This window comes from Notamacropus eugenii, chromosome 4 (assembly GCF_028372415.1).
Source record: "Notamacropus eugenii isolate mMacEug1 chromosome 4, mMacEug1.pri_v2, whole genome shotgun sequence".
NCBI lineage: Eukaryota > Metazoa > Chordata > Mammalia > Diprotodontia > Macropodidae > Notamacropus > Notamacropus eugenii.
In genome coordinates, this window is record NC_092875.1 from 248,052,589 (window position 1) to 248,065,191 (window position 12,603).

The following is a 12,603-nucleotide window of genomic DNA, read 5'->3' on the forward strand; positions in this document are numbered from 1 at the left end:
AAATATCCAGCACGTCTGAGGGAATGAGTTTACAAGGAAATACAAGAATTAAGATGAGTTATATAATGTTAGAATAAAGTTAGCCTAAGGGTGTCAAACCCTGCCCAGACTCTGTTCTTGGTGGATTTCTGTGTCACAAAAGTGCATTTTAATTACTCTTAAGGAAATATGGGATTATACATCATAGAGTTGGAAGGGACCATGGAGATCATCTAGGTTAGCATTCCCATTTTTCAGATAAGAAAATTGAGGACCAGAAAGGTAAAGTGCCCAAGGTTATAAAAGTAGAAAGCCATAGAACTTGAATTCAAACCCAAACTCTGATTGCAGATTCAACATTTTTTCCATTGTACCACACTGCCTCACATTTTGTAAGGCAATTTTCAAAGTAAAATAATTTAATTTATATAACATTTGAATATTAAATTACTATTCAGAAGATTGCTATGACATTTGTTTTGTGCTTCACTGGAAAATCTGAACGTAAGAAGGTTGTTGTTTTTTCAAAAAGCAGCATTCCATTCAATTTCCCACTTGTTCTAACAAGTTCCATGTATTAACATGTACATTTCAAAAGGTACACTTAAAATATTTCAGTCTTTACTGGATTCAGAAGAAAAACTAAAATGGACTTGCACAAAAAAAGATCAAGTAATAGCCAACCATACAAATCTTTTACATAAAAATGTATGACACAAAAACTTTACATATGCACTATGCACACATATATTTACATACACATATATACATACACACGTATATAATGTTCCTCTAGTCCCAAATATGATGAGGACAGAGGCTTCTAATGAAAAACAAAAATTACTAGTTGTTGTAATTGAATTATTTCAGTCATGTCCAACTCTATGACCGTACCTGTGGTTTTCTTGACAAAGATACCACAGTGATTTGCCATTTCCTTCTCCAACTCACTTTACAGATGAGGAAACTGAGGCAAACAAGGCTCAGTAACTTACTCAGGGTCACACAGCTAGGAAGTGTCTAAGGCCAAATTTGAACTCAGGGCAGATGAGTCTTCCTGATTTCCTGATAGTTAAAGCTGTTTGGGGGTTAATAATAACTGTCTCTAACTGAAATAACTGTAATTAAAGGCAAGAATTCTTTTCCTTTTCTGCAGTTATGGACCCCTTTTCAGGATAACATTTTTAAATGGTATAAGATATTTAGAATTATAATAAAATAAATATTTAAAATTACAAAGGAAACCAATTATATTGAAGTATAGTAATATAGAGAAGTAGAGTATATAGAGGAGTTTATATATGTGTGTGTATATATGTACACATACATATACATGTATATATATACAAACATATACATATATACATGCATGTGAGCATGCGTATGTGTGTAGGTATATATGTACGTGTACGTATACATAGCCAAGTTCATGGACCTCAGTTTAGGAATCTCTGTTATAGAGCTAGAATGAATTAGTTATTTGAATAATCACTGGATCACAGATCCAGAGTCGCAGGGGACCTCAGAAGCTATTGGATAGTCCAGTCCCTCTATTTTACAGATCAGGATGATGAAAGCCCAGGGAGGTTCAGTGACCTGCTCAAGGTCACACAGTCGTGAATGAAGAGAGAGTTTGAGCCCAGGCTCTCGGACTCCAGAATCAGTGACTAGAGGAAGGTAGTTTTAATGACAACAATAGTGTCATCTGAAATAAACACAAAAGTCTGCCTTCAATTGTGCTGTTTCTGTTCTCCAGAACTGTCAACATAACACTGCTGGTGCAAACTGTGAGCGATGTAAGGAGGGTTACTATGGAGATGCCCTCCAGGGTTCCTGTCGGGTCTGTCCGTGTCCTCATACAAACAGGTATTGTATGATCTAGAATCGAAGGGAACCTTGAGTTCTCTTTTTACTTAGCTCTTGCTAGTCTTTTTATTATTAGATGTTCAGTGAAGCATCCAGAAAAGCTCAGGCAGCAGAATGAAAGTACTATTTGGTTGAGACAGAAAATAATTTAATGATCAGTAAAATGTGTAAGAACAGCACAGACTATCTAAAATTATCTCTTGCACCAGGAAAGGTAGCTAAACTTTAGATTGCTACCAGTCATATGTCCCAGGTGGATCTGTAATTGAAATTTATATTCATCTTTTAAATTAATGCATTTGATACAAACTCCATAAGTCTGCACAATTAAGCTACTTCATCTGTAAAGGCATGTGAACTGAAGCTAAAGAGCTGTATGCAGCAAGATTGTTTTCAAATATTAATTTATTTTGACAAGCATTTTTTCTCTCCCTCTCATTGTCCTCACCCACCGACCTGTTTGAACAATTGAAAAAACAAAAAGAAAAAAAGAAAATCTTCACTGTAAATGAGTGGACAGTTTAGAAGTTTATCCAACTTAGGCATAGCACCACATATGCACGTTCGGTTGTTTCAATCATGGCCAACTCTTGGCAAAGATACTGGAGTGGTTTGCCATTTCCTCCTCCAGCTTGTTTTACACATGAGGAAACTGAGGCAAATAGGGCTAAATGACCCACCTAAGGTCACACAGCTGTCTCAGGCCAGATTTGAACTCATTAAGATGAGTATTCCTGAACTCAGTCCCAGCACTCTATCTGCTGTTCCACCTAGCTGCCCTAAATATTCATAGTCTAGCAAAATAAAGTGCCACTTTGGCAATGTCCAAAAATGTATACTTCATTCTGCATTCTAAGACCATCATCTGTCTGTCAGGCATTAGGTGGCACGTTTCATCTTTAGCCATCTGGACTCATGGTTTGTAATTGCCTCAAGATTTCCAAGAGTGAAGGTTTCAATGTCCCTTCTTAGGCCAAGCCAGCCTAGCTTCAAAGCAGATGAAGTGCTGTGTAGCTAGTTCTAAACCTCCCCAAGGCCTCCTGTAACTCTTTTTACCTAACTTTCCCCAGCAATATTGGGTGTACTGATAAACCCCAATAATCTTCTTAGAGACATAGCTCTATATTGATCAATTACTCCAAGAGAGATTTCCTGATGTGGTCAGTGCTTTAACCAGTGGAATGATGAATTGTGTTACTTCAATATCTGGACTTCTGGGAGCTTTGTGTTCAGCGGGCGTACACAGCAATTTCATAAGATTTGGGTTTGGGTTTTTTTAATGGTGTCTTTCATTTCTAGAAAAAGTTTCTTCCTAAATAAATCACCATCTAGAGCTAAAAATTATTCAGAATGAAATCATTTTGATATTACAGTGGACAGTTTGGCTCAGGAAATGAGTTTGAAGGTTTATTTCTTTGTGATGGTCCAACTTAGACCTGACATCATTAGGAGATTCTTTCCAGGGTAGGGTCAAATGTGTTCAGCACAGAAGAATTGAATAAACAGGAGGAACTGTTTTGTTGTTAAAACCAGAATTCTCAACGCCTTTTCCACCCAGTCTTGTTTTATTCCTCCACTATTATTCCTGGAAAAATTTGTAGTAATCATTCTCTCCCAGAATAAGCTACTTTGTCCTGTCTCAAGGGAAGGAATGTATTTTGAGAGTCCAAATGTGAGCATAGAGAAAGTCTCACAGCATTCAGCCAGTCATTGCCCAGTGATAGCTGAAGTGAATCATTTATAATCAGAAGTATTAGTTATTATGTATTATTATAAATCATAGTTATCATTATAATCGTTATTATTTATAATCAGAAGTATTAGTTATTATTTATTATTATAAATCATAGTTATCATTATAATAGTTATTTATGATCAGAACTATTGGGTTGCCAAAATGAAATTTACACAAAAGGGGTCATGATTTTGATTTCTCATTTGATATCAATCACCCAAATATCTTTGTAAGCTAGAGAACAGGCAATGCATTCCCTTGTGCTTGCAATAAGGCTCTTTTCCCTCCTTTGCTCGTAGTTTTGCTACTGGCTGTGTTGTGAATGGGGGAAACGTGAAATGTTCCTGCAAACCTGGCTACGTGGGAGCCCAGTGTGAAAGGTCAGTGTCTTTTCTCCCTGCTGTGGCGAACTGCAGGAACCTCACCACCTTCAGGATGTTCTAGCAGGAACCTGCCAGCCCTTGACGAGAGTGCTGCTGCTGCCTTCCTCCCAGATCCTTTGGTGGCATATTGAAGCCAATGTCCACTGGGCAAATACAAGAACACTTATTTCATAAATCATGCAATTTTTCCTCTTTCTTACTCTCCGAATATTTCTGGCATTTGGAAATTACACACACCCATATCATGGATAAAATTGTACAGTACAGGTGATTTAGGTTTTAGGGATTTGAAAAGCCAAGAGATTATATCTATGCCTTCATGCCTTATCTTGAAGCATCTGTTGAGGACCTTCCATTTGTAACGACACTACTCAAGACAAGGTGAAGAGTAGAAAGATGTATAAGAAATGGTCCTTGCTCTGAAAGAACTGATGTTAGTTGAGGAGTCAAGACCTATACATTTGGAAAGGTAGCTATTAGCATGTGGTACATGGTGAGTGCCAAATGGGCAGCACATAAATGAAGATCATGGGATCGGGTGGCCATTAGAAGAAATGCAACTTCAGCTAAATGGGACTAAGGTTCAGCAGTTTAGTGCAGGAAGTATTCTTCTGATACCTTCCATGTGCCAGGTACCATGCTAAGGACAAAAAAAAAATTGGTCCTACCCTCAACGAGCTCATATTCTACTTGGGGGGAGGGGGAGACACAGAATAGCTTACAAGGAGAAAGAATAATATTCCAGGTGGGAGAATCCATCTGTTAATATGGGCACAGGCACATGTTTTGAGGATATGAGCAGTGTATTCTACTTGGAGTGGAGATTTTCTATAGTGGAGTAGTGAGGGAAAATCTGGAAAGATAGGTTGGGGTTGGAATATGAAGGACCTTAACTTAAATGCTAAAAAGCCGGGACTTCATCGTGGAATACAACTGAAGACACTTCTGCTTTCTTGCTCTCATTTAAGATATTTATTCCACTTGTCTTCTTACATCTTTAAAAAGGGTTTCATGGTATGATGTCACTGAGATTCCTTCTAATTAAATTCTTGCTGTCATTATCATGACCACTGAAATGGAAATCGGAGACTGACATGACTACCTCCTTTGGCTGGCAGGCACCTGAATCAGAAAGGGACATTCTTAATAAACTCTATTTTCCCTGTCCATTTACTTTCACTACTTGTTACTTAAAGGACCTCTGGAAGTGAAAACTTTCTATTATCCCTTTTTAGGCTGGTCCCCGCTCTATAACAGCTGATTATCATATTCTACACCATTCCTTTGCTGTCCCTCCCCCAACACCAGCATCCCCAAACCACCTGCCCACTCCAAGCATTTTCTCTTGCTCTGATATTTGCTACACCAAAGAAATCAATAAAATCAATCATTTTTATTGCTAGCCATTGTATTTAGCTGCTGCCATTAGAGTAGAAGAATGGCATAAAATATTTTTATAGTTTGGGTTTTAATGACTTGGGTGTGTGTACTGGGAAGTGGCATCCAACTTCTCTGAATATTTATGGACTGTGGGAAAAAGGCAATCTATTATTATGTAAATCTTTATGTAGGGAATGTGAGTGGGAGAGCTCTCTAAAAATGAAATATTTTAGAACATAGATATTCTGTACTATGTAGCCTATTAGGTAATAATAAAATTACCAAAGGCCTTTAAAGTTTGCTAATGATCTTATAGAATGCCTACTATATTGATCTAGGAGTCTGAAAATCAAACTCTGAGTCTTTTTTGGACTTTGTTTATCTTCATAGTTTAAGGACAAAGTTTTCCATTCCCTATTGGCTTTCTGAAGTTTATTAATCCCTAAGTAGAGCTCATCATATTCTTCATAGAAGATTGATACTTGAAAATATGTCATTGTTATAATTTCTTACAAAACTTAAGTATTGGGGACAATTTGATACTTTGCTTCTAGCCAGAGAAGACTTAGACTGAAAAGTTAAAATCATGATTGAGGAATCAGCGTCATCACCTCTAACTTCTGTTGAGTGTTGAGAGCTATCGGGCCATGTTTTTTCTCTTGGTTTTTGTTTCATAAAGGAAAAAAGGTCATCCCTGCCTTCCAGTTGTTCCAAGTCTTCTATATAATCTATACCTAGTCACTTGCTTCATTGTGTTTTAAAAATGAATTTTTATTGATATCTTTTGTTTGACATCATGAACACTTTCCATTGTAGTCTTGCCCCACTCCCTCCCAGTGAGCCTTCTCTTATTATGTAAATACTAAAAAAGAAAGAAAAAATCCAGCAAATCTAATAAACACCTTGAAAAAGGCTGATGTTATATAGAGAATTCCACAATATCCCCCATCTCTTCAAAGAAGTTGACTCATTTTCTCATATCTCTTCTTTGGGGTCAAAATTAGTCTTTAAAATTCTGCACCATTCAGTTTGGGTTGTTTTGTTATTTGTATAAATTATCCTCTTTATGCTTAATTCATTTTGTTTCTATTCATATGTCTTTTCATGCTTCTCCATATTTATTATATTCATATGACAGAACAATAGTATTCCATTACATTTGTGTGCCATATCTTTTCAGCCATTTCCCAATCAATGGGCAATCTACTTCATTTCTACTTCTTTAATACCACTGAAAATACTGCTAGAAATATTTTGGTAGACCTGGGACCTTTCTTCGTGCCTCTGACCTCCTTGGAGAATATGTCTAGTAATGGATTATTCTCTTCTGTGGTATATGTTTAATGTTCAGTCCCCATCCATTTTGAATTTATTGAGCAATGATATAAGATATTAGTCTAACCCTCCTTTCTGCCAATCTGCTTCCCTGTTTTTCCAGCAATTTTTGTCTAAGGGCAATGCTGCTAATTTAGGTAGCTTATAATATGAGTATATAAGTAATTAGGTAATTTATATCTTTGGGTTTATCGATTACTGGGCTATTGAGGCCAGTTATTTGTGATTCTTCCTTTTCTAGTTTTCTCCATTGATCAGCTTTTCTATTTTTTAACCAATACCAAAGATTTTTGATAATCAAAACTTTGTAACATAGTTTAAGATCTAGAAGTTCTAATCTTCCCCCACCTCCATTCCTTCCCTACCATTTTTCATTACATAAATAGATAGATAAATTCCTTTGTTCTTACAAATGAATTTTATCTAGGTCTTTAAAATATTCCTTTGATAGTTTGATTAGTATAACACTAAATCTGTAAATTAACTTTGAAAGAATTATCCTTTTCATTATATTGGGATAACAAACCCCACCTGAATATTTCTCCAGCTATTTAAGTTGCTCTTTTCTTTTCTTTAAAGAGTGTTTTGTAATTTATCTCTACAAGTATTTCATATGCTTTGGTCTTGGACTATCTTCTCAGCTCTCCCTATACTGCTTCACTTATTGATCTCATCAGTTCCCATGGACCCTATCATCATCTCTATGCTGATGATTCTCAGATCTACTTATCCAGGTCTAACCTGTCTTTTAAACTGCAGAATCAAATTCCCAGCTTCCTATTAGGCATATTGACCTGAATGTCCCATAGACATCTTCATGTCAACATGTCCATAACTGAACTAATTATCTTTCCCCATGAACCCTGTCCTCTTCTTCATTTCCCTGGAGCTATTGAGTGTACCATCATTCTCTCACTCACCTAGAATCACAACCTAGGTATCATTCTTGACTCTTCATTCTCTCTTAAACCACACCCCCCATTTCCAAGTTGTTGCCAAATCCCATCAATTTTACCTTCCTAAGATATCTTGTATGCCCCATCTCCCTCTCTCCTCTGACATAGCCTCACCTCCCATTTAGATCGTTGCAATAACCTGCTCCTCGGTCTCCCTGCCTCCAGTCTCTCCCCACTTCAGTCTGTCTGTCCTCCATTCAGCTATCACTTCCTAAAGTAAAGATCTGACCATGTCAGGATCAAGTAGAAAATCCTGCGTCTGGCATTCAACGCCTCTTACAACCTGACTTCTACCTTTTCAGTCTTCTTACACCTTCCTCCTTCCCCTTCTCCTTCCCCCCTGCCCCCATGTACATTGTGATCCATGACACTGGCCTCTTTGCTACTCCTCTTACAAACTGCTCCATCTCCAGTCTGAGAATTTTCACTAGCTACTCTGCATACCTGAAATCCTATCTATCTCTACTTGTCTCTGCCTCCTGGCATCCCTGACTTCTTTCAAGTCCCAGCTAAAATCTCACCTTCTATAAGAAGCCTTTCCTGATTCCTCTTAATGCCTTTCCTCTGTTGATTATCTCCAATTTATCCTGTATATATCTTTTTTTTGTAAATAGTAGTCTGCACATTATCTCCTCCATTAAACTGTGAGCAACTCAAGGTCAGGGGCTGCCTTTTGCTTTCTTTGTATCCCCAGGTCTTGGCATTATGCCTGGCATCCAGCAGGTGCTTAATAAATGTCTTTGGTAGACTGACGATATTTTATGCCTTTGGAGGTATTCCAGATGGGATCTTTCCCTAACATCACTGCCTTCTGGATTTTGTAATTGTCATATAGAAATACTGTTGGTTATCATGAGTTCATTTTGTTGCCTACAACTTTACTGAAACTATTAATCATTTCAATTAGTTTTTTTTGCTAAAGCCCTAGCAGCTTACAAATAAAATGTTATGCCATCATCAAATAGGGATGGCGTGTCCCTTCTGTTTGCTATCTATATTATGGCTTTACTTTCTTTCTCTTGTCTTATTGCTAGTGCTAGCATTTCTAAAACTGTCACATGACAGCAAGGAAATGTGTTCTGTTGCTTATTTTCCTTATCTTTTTTTATTTGAGTTCTCTGAAGACATTCCCTCTAGAGCTTCATGGGGAATAAAGTGTTCAATTCAATTTAACAAGCATTTGTTAAGCACTTAATGTATGCCAGGGATTGTGCTGGGTGCTGGTAATCCAAAACTGAAAACGAACCACACAGGCCCTGTAGATGGGAAAGATCGCTCTGCCATCTTTATGCAAACCTCCCCCTTCCCCACCCCCACCATCCATAGGTTTATAAGAACTCCATCACGGACCCTAGGAGTAGTCAAAATGTTCAGGATAGGTAAAAAGATCTTTAATTTCTAATGACACAAAGATCTACGCAGTATTGATGTTTATTCTGCTCGTCTTTTTTCCATGTAGATGTGCACCAGGTTATTTTGGGAATCCCCAGAAATTCGGAGGTCGTTGCCAACCATGCAATTGCAACAATAATGGCCTGTTAACCAGCTGTGATCCACTGACAGGAGGTAAAATCAATCTCCATATCCATAAATGCGATTTGATATTTCCTTCTCAGGGTGATGCAAAGCACACATTTGCAAAAAATATGTGTTAGCTGCAAAGTACATTATCTCCCAACTGACAAGTGACCCCTTCCTTCTAAAGGTCCTGGTAATATCCCTAAGTGCTACTTAGACTTAGGGTAAATTACTTCTGGAGTAAGTTAAGAAAGGGGTAACCAATTTATCCAATAGATTGAGCAGTAGCCATAATAGGCTGAAGCCTTTTTTCATCAAAGGAACTTATTCCTGAGATATAAGTTATATTCTGGTCTCCTGGTTCTGTTATTGTATATTTAACTTAATTTATACATGGTATGCAAATATGTAATTGAAACATAGCAATTGGGTGATAGTTAACTGGGTTATAAGAAAGAATCTTGGGGCCATAAATTTGCTGCTGCTGCATACCTGGGCACTGCTTAAATATTTTCTCAAAGTCTCATAGTTTCAGAAGGTTCCTAAAATAATTAGGATTTATAATATCCCTAAAGAAAGCTGTTTTGTAAATAGGTTGCTTTTGTAGGTATTTGTCTCCACTTATTAAACTATTTATTAACAAGTTAAATGTAGTATTCTTAAATTAGATCCATGAGTACTTTAAAAACTTTTAAAATGCCATTTAAATATCGGTTATTACCATTGTTATTTTATTCTTAGGTTTTTCATGAAATTTGGGTAGAAACAGTATTGGGAGAAATCAATGTCCTGCTATTCTTTTGTATTTCATGTTCCGGAGAGTACATATTTAATAAAAATGATAAGACGTAAGTGCGTGATCTCTAAGTTCACAGACAGTATCTTTAGAACAGCTCCAGTAGTGGATAGATTACAAGTATTTATCATCATCATCGTCATCATCATCATCATCATGCCACTGTAGCATTATAAATACATAGCTGACATTGAAGCTAGTAAGACCTGGGTTTAAGTCCTGCCTTTGCCCTATTCTGGTTGTATGACCTTGAACAAGTCACTGAACCTCTAGGTTTTCTAGACAACTCTTTGAGACCATATGTTACAAAAAGGATGACAACCTGCATTGGTAGAGGGAATGTCCTGAAGGAGTTCCCTTTGATAATTAAAGTCTAGGACCCACTGCCATTGTTTTATTGAATTTTGAATCAGAGGTCCTGGTCTCAAGTCCTGGCTCAGCCCCTTAGTAGTTCCATGACTTTTGGATCAGTTATTTTACTCTCTGGACCTCAGTTTCCTAATATGTAAAATAGCATGACATGGCTTTGAATCTTTCTTCCAAGTCTAAATCTATGATCTTACCATTTTTGTTGTTACCTTATTCCATTTATTTTGTTAGTGTCATTGTTGAATTGTTGCATTTGATTTAAGCATTCCCCTAAAGATTATAACTGTTGGCCAGTGATGGTCCAGGGCAAAATTGTCAAGTGGTGGTATCATGGGGACTTTGTCTTCTGGTCACTAGTCAACCCTTTCTGTCTCCTCTGCCCCCTTCCGTGCTCTGCTGATCAATAATTAACAACCAATTCTCTGAAATAAAAACAACTTTACCCACACTCCATATCATTAACATTTTCTCCATTGCTTGCTTAACTCCTGACAAGCAACAAATGATAAACCAGGTGCTGATTTATAATGTTTGCTGATTTCCAAGGTGTAGATGTCCACACTGAAAATGTAAACTGATTCTCATGAGGCAGTTCAAATTAGCTCCAATATATTCCTACTAATCACACTCTTCAGTCCTTGCCCGCGTGTCCAGCATCCTCTCTCTTTATTCATTCATCTTCCTCCCTATTCAAATGTACTTTCAGGGAAAGAGCTCATAAACTCATTCGAGTTCATGTATACAGCGACTGATGACACTGAGCATATTCATCACTCAGGGATATTATGTATCATGATGAGACAAAGCTGCTGTTTACCTTAAGCATCATTGTATAACTTTAGGAATCATCGAGTTGGAATGAGAATTATTTTGAGGGAAATTGGGGAAGAATGGCATTCCACAACCTCTGAGAATCTCACTTCCTCCTTACTGAGTGTTACTCCAACTCTCCACGGTCCTCAGTCACAAAAATAAATCACTACTAGAAATAACAAGGGCATATTTCTACGTGAAAGAGTAGCCATGGGTGTCTATAAATTGATGTCAAAAAGAACCACCACCAGTAGGACTTTTTCTGGAATGGACATTTTTATAATGAAAACTCAGACTTGAAAACTAGGCACATGGAGCAGTGGTACCCAAGATCCTCTATTAATAGACCAACTGTTCTAGGTATTGTGGGAAATTATGAAGAAATACATCATATTCTCTGCCATCTAGGAGTTTACAATCTAATGAGAAATGTCAAAAACGTACATGTATAGGCAAAAATTCACAGTAGAAATTGTTATTAATGATCTCTTAGTTGCCAAATCCAATGGTCTTTTCTGTATCCTCATTCTCCTTGACTTTTCTTCAGACTTTGATACTGGTGATCACTCTCTCCTCCTTGATACTCTTTTCTTTCTAGGCATCTGGTATCTGTCTGAATGCTCCTTCCCAGGCTCCTTTTTTGGATCCTTGCCTAAATCATGCCCTCCAACCATAGGTGTGCTACAGGGTTCTACCCTAGGCCCTCTTCTCCTCCCTTTAAACTGCTTCACTTGACCTCATCATCTCTCATGGATTTAATTACCATCTCCATGTTAGTGATTCTCAAATCTACCTGTCCTACCCTAATCCCTCTGCTAATCTCAATCTCAATCTCACATCTCCAACTGCCTTTCAGACGTCTTGAACTGGATGTCCAGGAGATACTTTAAACTCAACATGTCCAACACTGAATTTATTATCTTTTTACTTAACACTTCCCACTTCCAAATGTGTGGAGGGCAACACCATCCTCCGAGTTCTTCAGACTCAAAACCTCAACTCCTCACTTTCAACCCCAATATCCAATCCATTGCCAAACCCATTGATTTCACTTTTGCAACATATCTCAAACATGATCCTCTCTCTCCTCTGATATTGCCATCATTCTGGTGTAGACCCTCATCACGTCCTGCTTGGACTATTGCAAGATCCTCAAACTTCCTCTCCAATCCATCCTCCATTTAGCCAAAAAAGTGGTTTTTTCTAAAGCAAAGATCTGATCACATACATCACCATCCTACTCCACAAACCTCAGTGACTCCATATATTCTTCAGGATCAAATACAGAATCCTCTGGCATTTAAAACCCTTCACAGCTCTATCCTCTTCTGCCTTTCCAGTCTTCTTTTATCTTACTCACTGTCATATACTCTTCCATGCAGTGACCCAGACCTCTTTGCTGTTCTTTGAATAAGACACTCCTGTCCCTGGGCTCAAAGTATTTTGTCTGACTATTCCCACATGTCTAAAATG

At 37.6% G+C, this 12,603-nt stretch overlaps 1 protein-coding gene across 3 annotated transcripts in view; it reads left to right on the forward strand.

Annotated features, from left to right (window-relative positions):
* LAMA3 (laminin subunit alpha 3) overlaps window positions 1–12,603 on the forward strand; it is a 330,029-nt gene that overhangs the window by 267,856 nt on the left and 49,570 nt on the right. For all 3 annotated transcript variants that reach the window (XM_072604400.1, XM_072604399.1, XM_072604401.1), the window contains 3 exons: window positions 1,736–1,845; window positions 3,880–3,960; window positions 9,094–9,200. In XM_072604400.1, the coding sequence (XP_072460501.1) occupies window positions 1,736–1,845; window positions 3,880–3,960; window positions 9,094–9,200 (298 nt within the window). The remainder of the gene's footprint in view (window positions 1–1,735; window positions 1,846–3,879; window positions 3,961–9,093; window positions 9,201–12,603) is intronic.